We start from the raw sequence: 15,674 nt of genomic DNA, 5'->3' as shown, positions 1-15,674 counted from the left end.
CAGTCCCACATAACTTATGTAGAAGCATTGCCAAGTATTCCACTCCCACCTCACATCTGTGTCTAATTCAGTTTCCCCTCTGATTTGCCTCCCTCTGTCCCCAGCCACTGTACTGTCTTCTATCTGCTGACAAGGAAAGAGATATTTGATTGTATCCACCAAAGTCCTTGCACAAGTGGAACGGCTTTCACTTGTGCAGTAGAACTTCCCTTCCCTCTCGTCCCCCTCATGCCTCCCCCCTACCCACCCCCAAATCTGCTCCAGAGGGTTGGGAGAAAACTCACAGCAGATCTGGGTGTGTGGGGCACATAGGGGGAAGAGAGGGAGGGAAAGAATGGATAGAACCCATTGCATTTATTATTTTATTTATTTATTATTTGATTTATATCCCACCCTTCCTCCCAGCAGGAGCCCAGGGAGGCAATCTATTGTCCTCTGCTTCCAGTCAACTCAAAGTTGCTTCAACTAAGAATGTTTCGCACAAACACAACTGAGTTGTTTTTCAAGTCTATGAAGACCTTTTTAGGTGAATAATTGTTTTCATTGTAGGAATTTTTCATATAGCACATTAGCTATGTGAGAAAGATCTGGAGTACTGGATCTTTCAACAATTTGTGTTGACAATGAACTGCTCAGGGCCTTATGCAGTGTATTTATTCATAACGAAAAAAGTCTTTAAGGATATATTTAAATCCCAGTGCAGTATGTTATAAATCAATCATAAACCACTAACTGGATTGTTAGTGACTTACAAGTCACGTTGATTTCTGTAAGAGGGGTTAGTAGATGCAAATATGTTACAGGTAAACATATAAATGAAATTATATACAAACAGCAGGTGCTGAAATTAATCCAAAGAGTGTTTCTCCTGAGGTGTAATTCCTTGACTTACTTCATAGAAGCCAATAGCCATAGTGTGTCTGACTGGCACTTCAGGGTCATGGCAGAGACAGAAGAATGTAGAGTAGAGATCCAAATTGAAGTTTTTAGGATCCACAAAAACCATCATGGCCTAGGAATAGAAATGATGTAATAATGTAGATAAGCACATATCATATTCATTAATAGTGGGCTCTTTCTCCAAATGCCTGCCCTTATATAGGCAAAAGGGCACCTTTCAAACACAAGAGGGAGATATCCCAGTTGGTTACATGGAACCCCAAGATTATGTAAAAAAAAAAACTTTAGAAAAAAAACTAGGAGGCAGAAGGGCAAGGCAAGTATGCTCAGTGGCCACAGAATGCTGACTCACTGTTGGGGAAGGGGTAACAGAAAACTAAGGGATGGGAGGTGTTATGAACAGAAGGACTCTATATTGCAACATTTTGTTGCAGGCATCACCTGAGGGCTTTATATTGCAGAAGTGGAGTTATAACCCTGCAAAACTGGTGTTAACATTTGCCCAGAGCTCTTATTCAAGCAAGTACTATTTCACTCGGCACAAGGAAGAACATGCCCATGATAGAAATTTATAAAATTGTGCATGGTGTGCAAAAAGTGAATAGAGAGAAGTCTTTCTCCATCTCATAATACTAAAACGCCGAGTTATCCGATAAAATGGGTTATCAGCACATTTGGGACAGACTTGTTCCTACAATGCATAATTAATTTATGGGACAAACTGTCACAAGATGTAGTAATGGCCACTAGCTTAGGCAATTTCAAAACAGGGTTTGACAGATTCATGAAAGACAGGTCTACTAGAAACAATGGCCTTACAGAATCTGCATGTACAGAGGCATCATGCAACTGAATACCAGTGGCTGGGGAGCAACAATGGGCTATTGCTTTCATGCCCTGCTTGTGGGTTTCCTGGAGGATTCTGGGTTGCCCAAGAGGGAAACACTGGACAAGATGGACCCTTGGCTCAATCCAGCAAGGCTCATATGTTTTTAATATTTCTGTGACCAGTGATGATCAAAAAGAACAAAGAATAATGTGTATACAGAGCCAACAAAGCCTAATTACTCCTGTGGTATCATAGAAGTACCAACTACAGAGTAGTTGCTACCACCCACATATGAAGCAATCATGCTCTACTACCCACCCTCTGCCACTGTCATCATAACAGCAAAGGATGCAACCCCGCTAGCCTTACAGTACTCTTGGGGAGGCAACCCACCTCTCTAAAGCCAGTAGGGGTTTTACAAGACTACATTACATACATATTATAAATGGACATTTAAGTAAAATAGCAGTTCACTCACTGGTAAATTGTAAGCACAGTTCTTCCTCACCGATATGTACTTCTTTTCCTGTTCTAAGGTTTGGAGTTGTACCTGGTTGTCATTATGTCCATTTTCCTGCTCTAATCCCAGGGTGCAAAGCTTCTTATAGAACTCCAAAAATCGCAAATGCTGCTCTGGTGTAAAAATCCCTTCAAACAAATTAAATATTTGTTCATTATGGAATGTTCACATTACAGTGCAAGACTAGCCTGTCAAGTGAGCCTGGCTTGTGTAGCAGCCAGAGTGATGGACTCCAGGCTATCGAGGGCTGGATTCAAATCCCTGCTTTGCGATGAGGCCCATCTGGTGATGTTGGGCAAGTCACCCTCTCTCTGTCTAACCTACCTTGCATAGTTGTTGTGAGGTTTATATGACCCATAATATGGAAGTAATCATTTTGCTCCAGAAATCACAGCACAACTCCCTCATCCTTTCTCATGAGATAACGCTCCTAGGAAAACTTTCTATGTCAGTGTGAAGAAGCACCAAAGATCTAGCGGAAGTAAATATTCCACCATAGGCATAATATTCTTATCTCTGTATTACAGCATTTACATATACAAGTGCCGCAACCCAACAAACATTTTCAGGCATGCAGAAGGGTTTGCTCACAAACAGTGGGACTTCATTTCATCTCTATAAAGGCTACTCCTCCCTATCGTATTGCAAACAGTAATTTGAAATTTCCCCAACACACAATGCTAAATGTAACTACCACTGCATGTGATTTCAGCCACATATTTTTTTAGACAGTAGTCATGGGGATTTGTTTGTTCCAGCTGTAAGGGTTTAATGTGCTAGAGGTATATATTAGAGCTCCTGCACTGGGGCTCTTCTACAATGTGTTGTAAGCAGATAACTGCTAACCTACCATGGATATCGCAGGGAGAAGGCATTCATTCTAGCAGAATCGTTCTAGATAAGAACTAAGGCCTTGTCTGTAGTTTATAAGACTTTAAGACTAGTTCTGATACTCAACACGCTGATAGAGTTTACATTCCAAGGCAGGAAGAACGTTGGTATACCCATTTCTCATCCTGTGAGAAGGCATCACTGAGGCAAAGTTGTTTGTATTGTTACTTTGCACATGTACAGGGTGAACATTAACAATCGAAGGACAAAACATGATGTGTTCCACAGACTGATGTCAATAGTTATATACTGAATAACTTTCACATCCTCTGAATACATAATGAATGCAGATCAATGAATATTCATATGAAATATAATTGGTGTTACGCATGCCATGTATGTTGCTATTAACACTGTTTCCAGTGACTGTAATGAGAGAAAGGAAATGGGTTTTTCTATCCACGCTCCAAGGAATACTTCACATCAGTCATCTTTATAATGATGGTCTCTGCTTCAACTCTACTGAAGTATTGCTTCAGTCTTTGCTAGAATCCTTTACTATGATTACTTGGCTGTAAGCATATGAAGGGCAGGTACAGAATTGTTGCTGAGGCATTAGCCTGCTTTTGGCTCTGCTCTTGTACCTCCACACTGACAGATCAGGAAATCAATATGTGAGCCAAACGATTAGAGCACAGAACCCTACTTAAAATCCCAACACAACATTCCAGGGCAAACTACATTTTAGCGCAAAAAGCTTAGGCCAGACTCTGAATGATCACCACAAATGGACTAAATAGCCACCCACAAGTAGCCCACAGTTGTTCTGAACCTTTTGGCCCTTGCTGGAAAGTAAAGTTTGCATTTAAGGCTCAGGTGAACAGAATCCTCTCATGACTTTAAAAAAACTCTAACTCCAAACAATAACAAATACCTCCTTTTTCTGTTCCTCTTTGACCATCGACAGCAAAAAATCGCAGGAACAACAGCTCAGAGACGAGACCACCATTTCTGCTATTAGTTAACTGACTTTTAAATGAATATATTTTATCTGTTTCCAATGAAGTTGATATGCAAACAAACGTGGACTCCAACTTCAAATAAATATGTTATATGTTCAGGGGTGGGACTAACAGCATATCAGATCATTTATTTGTACACAGTTTTCTCCCTGATCATATTTATAATATCAATTATAACTCATTTATTTCAGCAAGAAGCAACTGCGTAGAATTGCAGTGTTTAAGATTCCAGTACAAGTACAAACAGCCCAGCACCCCTTTAAATAAAGTATTAGGGACCATTCAATCGTACCATATAGTCCATTACAAAGCTTCCCTAAATGGAAAGACAGGGAAACCAGAATAGATTCATCTGCTTTGAAGGATTTTTCACAGAATGATTTCACTAATGGGAGGATAGTTTGACTTCTATCATCTGAAAAACAGAAAAGATTATAAAGGTGAACAGAGCTGTACTTTGTGATTTAATAAAAATGTGTGCATTAGCATATTGACAAAGAACAAAATTGTGGCAGTCAGAGAAATTGCTGCAGAACAAGGATCAATGCAACTCAGCTCCAATCTTACCTGCATCAAACATTTCCAGCAGATTAACCAAGGTCTCAAAAGCTGCAAGACGTACACTGCTGCCTTCATCCCTTGCTAATTCTACCAGCTCAGGAAGCACTACGTTTTTGGTTAGCTCAGTCCTACAAAAAGTATCAAAACATTTAGAGAAGAAGACAGCTGCTGCACTATCCACAGACTCGCCAGAAATAGGCTGGAGGCTTCAAGGACAAGCTTGAATTTCCTCTAACAATGCACCTGTGTATCTATTGAAGAAGTCCTGCAAACTTAAACAAATATTGGATTGGATCCAAGGAAGTTAGTCACGCTGAAATCAGTGGGACAAGTTAGTAATTACTAACTTCAGACTAGAGAAGGGGGAGAAATTCAATTTAGTTCGCATTTCAAGCCAAATCTATCAAGCCAACACTTTCCGAAACAATATGAGAACCGCAGCACAGCCGTCCTTCAAAATTTGCACTTCTCCGAATTTTGCAAGGCAGTTCTCCAACCAACCAGTGTTTCAAAAATGTGCATACTGGAAAAAGTGTGCATAAAAATGAATATATGCAGGAAAATAACATACAAAAATGCATTATATGACAAGACAATGCTTGCAAAAATGTGTACATTTGTTAACACTGCCTACAAAAATGTGTTTTATTAGAAGTTTGCACTAAAATGCTGGAGAATTTTCATGAGGATTTTTTAAAAGAAAAAATCACAAATTGCTGCAGAAATGCGGAGAACCACATTTAAGATTGGAAAAATGAAAACTGAGAGAACCAAAATTGACAGATGCTCCCATCCCCACATTGATTTCAATGTGACTGAAGCATGGCTAACTTCCTCTGCACCTTGAGATTAATACTGGAAAGTTCAGATGCATACCAAACAAGGAGGGCCTTTGTTTCATTTAATTTATCAGTGATATTTCATGTTTACAACACAGTATAATGGATGCAACCCAGAGAAAATCCAATGTGCTTAAGTCCCACTGAAATTGGAGCAACAAGTACTTAAACTGAGGTTTCACAAGTTTGTGTGGGTTTCTATGGATTGCATCTTGAATCCTGATCCAGAGCCATGTACACTTCAGTGAACATGGGTTCCAACAGGATTTTCTAGGCCCAGTATACTAAATGTGAATCGGCCCCTCTGCCCTGCCAGCAAAAGAAACAGAAATTTGATTAATAAGGTATATGCTTTGCTTTGCTTCATATGCAAATCTGCGCTGCCTTGTGGGTGGAGTGGACAATCCAAAAATATATCAGGGGCCACACATAAGTAATAAGATGTCTGACAGACAGAATATCTAGAGGCCAAGCTTCCCCCATAATTGTATACTAGAAAAGTCTTAATCTGCTGAATGTCTGATTGCCAAATAGCTGTTAAAGGCACAAGAGCCTCTCCCATAACGCCAACCCCAAACCATGCAAATAACTGAAGTTGCATGAGTGGTAAACCAAGTTATGTCCCTGCAGCTCAAGAGTGGGGGACATATTTTCAGTTTGAGGGTCACATTCTTTTATAGACAACCTTCCCAAGGACATATGCTTGTGTTGGGCAGGGCCAGAGGCAAAAGAGGCAGAGCAATGGATGTGATGCTTCCCTTTGGATAATTTAGCTACATTCCAGGAATGCAGAAGTCAGAGGCTTCTACGTACACACAACTCTCCATCCGTCATTCAGGCAAGCAACAGGCATTGCCAGAGTTCAAGGATGCAATCCAGCAGGCAAAAGCACTAGAGGAGGGTGTGGGTTGGTGAGTAGTGTGACTGAGGGCTGAATAGAGAGGACTGGAGGGCTGCATTCAGCCCCTGGGCTTAACGTTCCCGACCCCTGCTCTAGGCTTTCCATCAATAAAACTTAGGATGGTAATACTACTGTCAGTGCAAGATCAAACATGGTATTTCAGATAGGGGTGGGTGGGCAAAAAAAATTGAGATATACAGCAATCAAGGTTCAGGTGCCGATGCTTAGATAAAGCCAAGATTAAATTGCTAAAAGGAAAGCAGTGCATTCTAAAAGCATTTGTTGTAGTTATTTACTTATACCTCATATACAGTGTGTGTGTGTATATAATTACAGTACATATATAGTCATATACAGTGACCACAGCAATGTCACCAGCATAGACCAAATTGTCATCCTTTTCTTTTCCTTCCTGCCTTTTTTTAGCAAAAAGAATTCAACCTTTGATGTGAATATAACCATTTAAGTGTTTATACCAGGAACAACAACCCCATCCCAAATAATTCCCCTATTTCCCCTCCTTTCCTCCCCGCAATTGCTGCTACAGTAGATTTAACAACCCCCTAACTGCATTTGCCCCCCCAAAAAAACCCAACAAGTCAAGAGACTGGATAACACTGAACAAAACTGCAGGATTGTTATACACGGCTCTGAGCATCCTCCCCAGCCCCCAGTGATATGAGTATAACAACAATTGGCTACTTTGCAGGGTTGACATAACCTACGTTCTCTCAACCCCAATCTGCCCGCTAAATATGGATATAGTAACTTGATTTTTACTTTATTTAGTTCATTAATATACCAATTCATATTTCAAAAGAAATCTCTAAGCAGGAATCAATATAAGAAATGCAATACAAAATCCACATTCAATGCCAAAGAACAACAATAATGATCCCATATTTTAAGTAACATAATTAAATAATAAATATCTCTAAAGACAATAAGTAAAACACCTAAGAACTACAAAAACAAATAACATATATTAAAATGCATTTGCATTTAGCTTAGCAGGATTTTTTTAATGTTTACATACTAAGAAAATTAAACCTGAGTTGATTCAGAATCCAACAGCCCTCTGCTGGCCTCCACCTGCAAACTGACATCAGCAACACTTTGCCAGCATGGAGCTCCCCACTCTCCCAATGGGGTAGGCTGACAGAAGTGCCACTGGTGGGATCCCCACCAGCGGTAGGCAAAGGAAAGCCCCAAAATGGGGAATTCCATGGGGGAGGAGCAGTGGCGTCACTAGGGTTGGTGTACCCAGTGCAGTAACTCATGGTGTCACCCCATGGACCTCCTCCCTCGCCGAGAGGGGCGGAAGGTCCCCTTAGCAAGCACAGAGTGCATTTTCTATAGAGAGGAAGGCAAAACCGGGAGGAAAGGCTGCCCACGCCGGAGCAATGGTGGAGGGAAATTCCTCCATGATCCACCTCCCCTCCATAGAAGCCCCCCTTGAGATTCTCCTGCCGCGTGGGGGAAAGAAGCGGCAGGCACTCCGCACATGCTCAGAGACGGCGTCCAGGCCGAGCGGCGGCGGCATCCCTCTTCGGAGGCTGTCTAGCCTCTTTGTCTCTCCACACACACACTCCAAAAAAGGCCACTGCTGCAGCTTGGCACTGAGCTCACCGTCGGCGCCGCTATTCAGGGCCGTCGGCTCTGGGTTGGGATCCGGATGAGCAGACGGCAAGGGCTGAGCTTGTTCCGCTTCGCCATTGTGCGCCTCCACTTGGAGGCAGCGGCTCAGCTTGTCGGCCAGCTCGTCGGTGGCCATCGCGGAGGAGAGGCAAGGCGAGGCACAGAGCCGAGTGCGCCTCCTTCTCACTCCGCCCCTGCCCGCTGACTAGCCGGACGATGCTTGCGCAGGAGACGTCCAGGCGGGTGGTGGCGGCCCCGCGTAACGGGAGAAGGGAGGGCTCTCCTGGCTCTGCCTCCCGAGAAAGCATGCAGGGGATCGGGGCGCCAGCGGGGCCTGTGTGAGTTTCTGCAAGACCTGCTCCCTGCATTTCTGGCTGATTTCCACCTGGCCTGGAAGGGCGGGGCCCTGTCTCTCTCCAGCTACAAAAGCAGCAACTGCTGAAGGGGCCAGAGACCATCTACCTGTGTGAGTTTCTGCTAGACCTGCTCCCTGCATTTCTGGCTGATTTCCACCTGGCCTGGAAGGGCGGGGCCCTGTCTCTCTCCAGCTACAAAAGCAGCAACTGCTGAAGGGGCCAGAGACCGTGTGTGTGTATGTGTGCGTGAACGTGAACGTGCTGCTCGGGATGTCTATAGACTACTGGGGTTAGTTGTTTTTTAGTTGTTTTGGGGGTCAAGATTTAATTTTGGAGATTCATTTTTGCTGTTATTTGGACTATAGCATATTTTTGTTAAACACTGTTGTGAAGTGTGTGGGGATTGTTTAATTGTATATTGAGATGTTCTCATTAGTTTGTTGTTTATTATTATTGTTTGGCTACTTATATACTGTGTATATTTATATGTTAAAAATAAAAATGCTACTTATTTGCTGGGAAATTGAAGATTTTTATCTAGGCCTTTTTATAAAGTGTTTGGTTCTCTTATTGTGACACATTTAAATGTTTTTTCTTTTCTTTTAATAATGTTATTTGTTGTTTAATTTTGAGAATTGCATTATTGTATTTATGCTTTATGATGTGTTATATTCATGTTTTTGTAAGCCGCCTTGAGGGCCTTTTGGCCATAAGGCGGGATATAAATTTAATAAATAAATAAATAAATAAATAATCCCACCAGGGTTCATCTATGGGGTCATCGTGTGGGGTCTCAGAGGGTCATAGCCCCCTTCCTGTGACCGAAAGTGTTCATGGTTACTTCATAGAATGGCCGGGCTTATACAAAATAACTGCCCTGCTTCCCAGTGGCTTGGGGCGGCTCTGGGACTGGGTGTCACCCCCTCTGATTGTGTCACCTGAGTGCGGTCCTCAACCCCCGCAGCCCCCTAGTGACACCGCTGGAGAGGAGAGGGAAGGGCTGAGACAGCTTGGGATCCATTGGATCCCAAGTTGGCCCCACTGCCATCACATGATGATCTGGGATCAATCACTGCACTAGCTGGCACAGCAATTTGTCTGCTCCCATCACCACCACTCTGACTGCCTGGCATGCATGGCAAGGCTGTGGATGCAGCAATGGCCCTGCCACTCCATTAAGCCAGGCAGCAGTCAGTGTTTGGATTGTGCTCTTAGAAAGAGCATGAACTCCTGTCTTTGGGTGTACACACTACAGTCCAGTCACAACTACACTAAAAACTTGGATTTCTCCATTGTTTCTCCAGGCAACAATCACTTCTTTACCAGAGACAATATGGTAAATATACCAGGAATTCCCTTCATTCAAAATGAACCAGGAAGTCCCTTCTCCATTTTCTGAATGGAGAGAAAAACTAGGAAGCTGCCAAAATAGCTCAAAATGAACTAGGAAGTCTATTGTTCTATCCATTTCCACAGAAAGAGCATATAATCAAAGGAGTGTATTTGCTTCACTGAAATGAATAGGTCTGGTCCTTAGTGGGAGGAACTCCTTGCGTGCATCAGAGCTCCTATACCTGTACAAAATCACTAGATATGTGGCATTGCAGGGGAGGGAGAAATCTATCATTCCATTTCAAGACACTGCATGTGAACCTCACACTGAAACCAAAAGGAACAGTCCGGATGGGGAAATACAGGCTTCCAACTCTGCCATGCTAAAGACTAACTTTGTATTAACCCAAGTCTTCAAAAAGCCACAGCTGCACCTCAGTTCCTTGAAAGCTCCAGTTTAGGTGAGGCTGTGAGAAACCTTTAGCAGTTCAAATGCTGTGATCTTTGCTTGTGCAAAGCAGGAAATCTTGATGCTTTGAAGTACTTGTTGTTGATATGTGCCTTCAAGTTGATTAATGACTTATGGCAACACTATGAATCAGCAACCTCTAATAGCATCTGTTATAAACCACCCTGTTCAGATCTTGTAAGTTCAGGTCTGTGGCTTTCTTTTTGGAATCAATCCATCTCTTGTTTGGCCTTCCTCTTTTTCTAGTCCCTTCTGTTTTCCCCAGCATTATTGTCTTTTCTAGTGAATCATGTCTTCTCATTACGTGTTCATAATTATGATGTATGGAAGTATATAAATGATATCATACTCCTCATGACTTTCTTCCATGGATATAAATGACAGCCACTCTCTCCTATGGCAAAAGTAAACTGCTGCACCTAAAGAGGCAGGGACCAAACTTACTTCCTGAAATGGACAGGGTTTGGCTTCCTATTTGAGCAGTGCCTTTAGCTACATCACTTCACCAGCAGTTACTTCACTGGTTTTGTTTGCCACCCTGGGCTCCTGCTGGGAGGAAGGGCAGGATATAAATCAAATAATAAATAAATAATAAATAGTGGAAGATAATATTCCCTCTGCTCATCTTTTCTTATATCATATAGTATTTGCTATAAGCATGTTCTTATTTTTAAAAAAGGGACAATTTGCAGTAGAATGTGTCATCATGATGTATTCCCACCCAGTGGGGATAGAGAGTAAAAGAGCTTGAGGTAGCAAGAGGAATGTAAGCTGAGCTTCAAAGGGAGAAGGAGAGAGTGTAACTGGTAAGCTGGTGGATGGCCATCCGTAGGAGCAAATGCAACTGCACTGCAAATATGACATTTATAACATCCAAAAACAGGATTAATGCAGGTGTAGTGGATTCTAAAACTACTGTCAGTGTGCTTAGAGTGTCGAACTAGGACTTGGGAAACTCAGGTTCAAATCTCACCTTAGCCATGAAGCTCACTTGGTGACCTTGGGCCAGTCACGAGCTCTCAGCTTAACCTATTTGACCAGGGTGTTGTAAGGATAAAATGGGAGGGGGACAAATTGGCCCAAGATCAACCAGTGAGCTTCACGTTTTAGTGGAAATTGCTAGGTCACATGACCAAGCTGAAAAGAGGTTGGATTAGGGGTTAAGTCTTCCCCTGCCCCATCTCCCCCCGCAACACCCCTTTTGGGGGACTTACCCTGACCTCAGATCAGCTGGAGATCTGCCTATTCCAAACTCTGCTCATCTTGGAGGATCTTGGGTTTGGATGCGTTCTAAGTGATTCACCTGCACTGTGTGAACTAACCCTAACCTAGAAATAAATCCCACTGAAATTACTGAGATTTGATTCAAGTAGATGTAAACAGGAATTCTAAAGACGAAAATAATGAATAAAAGGTGAAAAAGGAATGATAAACCCAGATAAGACAAAATTATGCTGGGGCAGGAAAAGCTTTGATGAGGAATTGGACCTTGGGAGAGGACTGAAAAGACAGGGAGGGAAGCGCCCTGCCAAACATAGAGAAGGAAACTGTTCTAGGCACAGAAAACAAGAATCAGACGGCACCAAGATGGGAGTGGGAGGAGGAGTCAAGGAAGGCTAATAGCAGGTGGCCTGCTTGAAGAAGATAGAGCAAGAGACGAAATAAGAAATTCCAGAGGTACAAAAGTGGGCAGGAGGCAGATTAAGAAGATAGAGGATTGAGGGCACCCTAAGATTGCAACAGGAAGCTAAGGAGCAGCAAGATATGAATATGTTTGGCGAAAGAGGAGAAAAACAGAGGAAGACTGAGAATAAGGACCAAACAACAAAGAGCTGCAAGCACCTTTTCTCTAATATTTGCTTTTTTAACTGAAAGCAGCAGCCAAGGTTGTAAGCTTCAGCAGAGGAAAGGACAGTGATAGCTTCTTACTTTTGGCCATTTTTCTGTTTGAAAACCCCCCACCCACTCACGTAGGTTGCTTTTCATCCTTCAGACTACTTTGTCCACTTTAAAGATCTGATAAAGCAGGTCTTTGCCTGTCCACAGCAAAGACGTTGTGCCACAACACTTCCTACTGGAGATCAAGGATGGGCAATCCTTTTTTGAGGGATATGGGGGGGGAGCTGCATTCTCTAGGGATAATCTGTTGAGCCCTGCATGCTGACTGTGGACAGCGGCAGGCAGGTCCAGAGCCAAAAGTGGATGGGCCCATCCCCTTTCCTCTCTGTCTCTGCTACTCCTTCTCCCACCCTCTTCATCTCTGCCCAGCAGGCTGCCAGTAAGCAACAGACCATTCTTGCCAGAGGTCTGAACTGATCACTTGCAGAGGGCTTGTTTGAAATTAAGCCACAGGCCTCATACAATTAGGCTGAGGGCCACAGGTTGCTCACCCCAGTTGTAGATTAACACCATTCTTCTTCTGGAATTATTTACACTGTGTAGTAATTATATAAATTGTGCTCACCCTATTCCTTGAGCTATGAGCTCCAGTTGCCGACACATGCAGGAACGAACTTCATATTCTACATCCTGGCAGAGCGATTTTACCAGCGGAAGAATTTCTCTTTTAATTCTAAAAAGGCAAGAATTGTATAAATCAACAGATGGGGAAAAAAACCCTCCCTCCATTTAGATGGCACATCTAATTCAAATTATATTATAGTAAAACCTTGATCTTCGTAACACATTCAGTGTAATAACAGCATTTGTTTTTTCAGGTTTTCCACAACAAGAAAACCACACATGAGGGGATAATGCTAGAAATACATGTTTAGCATTGTATTTCAAATAATATTTTACAATTACGTCCAGCTGAATTTTATGATACTAATAGAAATTTAAACCTTAGTTGCTTCGTCACCTTAAGATACTTACAAGAAACAAGCAAACAAAAAGGGAATTTAATGCTATTAATATTCTAGTTAGTAATAGGAAGAACATTTGAGATGCATTTGTTCAGACCAGACTCCAGGATCCAATCATTCATACAGGATCGTCCTGTCAGTCAACATCTCTACTAGGGCTGAACCATATGTTCTAACATTATTTATAAAAAAAACAACCTTTTGGGAAGTAGAAAAACCTACTCATCTTGTTTGCATTTTCTTTGCTACCTGTCCATGGTCCTAGTAGCAGTGGTGCCTATATTCTCTGAATCTGCTCAGTGCCATTCCTTTGTCTGCCTCAGGGGGAGACCTGATCTGGCCTCATGACATCAACATAGAGCCAAATCTGATTACATGCCAGTCACATACAAGTTTGGGCAATGGTTCTTCCCTTCACTCTGGCACTGTGGGGGAAATGAAGCTGAGCAGCCTTGTTTAAAAACACAAAAACATGTACCCTAAATCAATAAAATTAAGAACTCCTCACTAGAATAGATTATTAATGGAGTGAATCAGAAAGTAGGGCACAGTGACCTGGTTCTTGTGACACAATAAGGCAAACTGAGGTTTGTTCTTGGCTACAGCCCATGGTTAGTGAAAAGAAAACAATCCTGTGTCCCAGTTCAGATGACACATTAAGCCAAACTTAACTTAGATCGGCACAGTGTGGCAGTAAAAGGGACCAGGGAGAAACAAAACAATTGTGAGCTCCTATCCAGGAGCTTACACATTTGTACGGTCTGAGTGAGCCATTGTTTGGCTTACCATGTCATGTGAACCACCTGAAAAACTGAACTAAATATTTTACATTAAATATTAGACAGGTACCCTCTCTGTTGTCCTTTCAGTGCCTGCTGAAGACCTTCCTCTTCCAACAAGCTTTTTAAGTAGGGATCTTTCCCAGCCTGAATCTGTATTGGAATTGTTTTTAAGATGTTTCTATTATTTTATCACGTGTGTTTGCTGCCCTGGGCTCCTTTGGAAGGAAGGGGGGGATATAAATTTAATAAATAAGAATAAGTAAGAATGGAAATAATGGACAATTCAGTCTGTTACTAGTTTGTGTCACCTTTGCATGTGTTTAATCTTATTTCCCCATTAATCTGTGAACTGTTATTAGAATCTGCACAAAAATTTACATTTAAATATTAAGCATTTTTCTAATCTCTAACATATAAATAAAGATTTCCACTGTATTTTTCTTCAAAACATGCATTTCTAAGCATATTTTATCACAAAATATCAATTTTGAAATATTTTTAAAGGTGTCCTGAGTCCTGAGGTGCCTTTAGGCCCAGACCCAGGATAGTAGGCTCTGGAGCAAGATGAGGAGAGAGATTAGGAGGAATCTCATTTTTTGATAGGGTAACCTCCATCGTACCCTGTGGGAATGCTGTGGACATAATATATCTCGACTTCAGCAAAGCTTTTGACAAAGTGCCCCATGATATTCTGATTAGCAAGCTAGCTAAATGTGGGCTGGATAGAACAACTATCAGGTGGATCCACAGTTGGCTACAGAATCGTACTCAAAGCGTGCTTATCAATGGTTCCTTCTCAAACTGGGCGGAAGTAACGAGTGGGGTACCATAGGGCTCGGTCCTAGGCCCAGTGCTCTTCAACAATTTTATTAACGACTTGGATGAGGAGGTTCAGAGCATGCTTATCAAATTGCAGATGATACAAAATTGGGGGGCATAGCTAATACCGTGGAAGACAGAAACAAAATTCAAAGGGACCTCGATAGGCTGGAGCATTGGGCTGAAAACAACAGAATGAAATTCAACAGGGATAAATGCAAAGTTCTACACTTAGGAAAAAGAAACCAAATGCACAGTTATACGATGGGGGTTACTTGGCTCAGCAATACAACATGTGAGAAGGATCTTGGAATTGTCATTGATCACAAGCTGAATATGAGCCAACAGTGTGATTTGGCTGCAAAAAAGGCAAATGCTATATTAGGCTGCATTAACAGAAGTATAGTTTCCAAATCACGTGAAGTATTAGTTCCCCTCTATTCAGCACTGGTTAGGCCTCATCTTGAATACTGCATCCAGTTCTGGTCTCCGCACTTCAAGGATACAGACAAACTGGAACAGATTCAGAGGAGGGCAGCAAGGATGATCAGGAGACTGGAAACAAAGCCCTATGAGGAGAGACTGAAAGAACTGGGCATGTTTAGCCTGGAGAAGAGAAGTCTGAGGGGAGATATGATAGCACTCTTCAAGTACATGAAAGGTTGTCACACAGAGGAGAGCTGGGATCTCTTCTCGATCGTCCCACAGTGCAGGACATTGAATAATGGGCTCAAGTTACAGGAAGCCAGATTTCAACCGGACATCAGGAAAAACTTCCTAACCGTTAGAGCCATACGACAACGGAACCAATTACCTAGAGAAGAAGTGCGCTGTCCGCCACTGGAGGCATTCAAGAAGCAGATAGACAGCCATCTGTCGGGAATGCTTTAATTTGGATTTCTGCATTGAGCAGGGGGTTGGACTTGATGGTCTTATAGGCCCCTTCCAACTCTACTATTCTATGATTCTATGAATGGGAGAGGGGATTGGAACACTGGAGCAGGGTCTGGT

The 15,674-nt window shown here is 42.3% G+C and overlaps 1 protein-coding gene across 4 annotated transcripts in view; it reads right to left on the bottom strand.

Moving 5' to 3' along the window:
- PPP4R4 (protein phosphatase 4 regulatory subunit 4) overlaps window positions 1-15,674 on the bottom strand; it is a 160,417-nt gene that overhangs the window by 50,333 nt on the left and 94,410 nt on the right. For all 4 annotated transcript variants that reach the window (XM_061613257.1, XM_061613253.1, XM_061613254.1 and 1 more), the window contains 5 exons: window positions 12,663-12,770; window positions 4,670-4,791; window positions 4,395-4,517; window positions 2,208-2,377; window positions 893-1,012 (listed from right to left, as the gene is read on the bottom strand). In XM_061613257.1, coding sequence (XP_061469241.1) covers window positions 893-1,012; window positions 2,208-2,377; window positions 4,395-4,517; window positions 4,670-4,791; window positions 12,663-12,770 — 643 coding nt within the window. The remainder of the gene's footprint in view (window positions 1-892; window positions 1,013-2,207; window positions 2,378-4,394; window positions 4,518-4,669; window positions 4,792-12,662; window positions 12,771-15,674) is intronic.

Source organism: Rhineura floridana, chromosome 2 (assembly GCF_030035675.1).
Source record: "Rhineura floridana isolate rRhiFlo1 chromosome 2, rRhiFlo1.hap2, whole genome shotgun sequence".
NCBI classification, from domain to species: domain Eukaryota; kingdom Metazoa; phylum Chordata; class Lepidosauria; order Squamata; family Rhineuridae; genus Rhineura; species Rhineura floridana.
The sequence above is the reverse complement of the archived record's forward strand: the minus strand, read 5'-3'. Positions and strand labels throughout refer to the sequence as shown.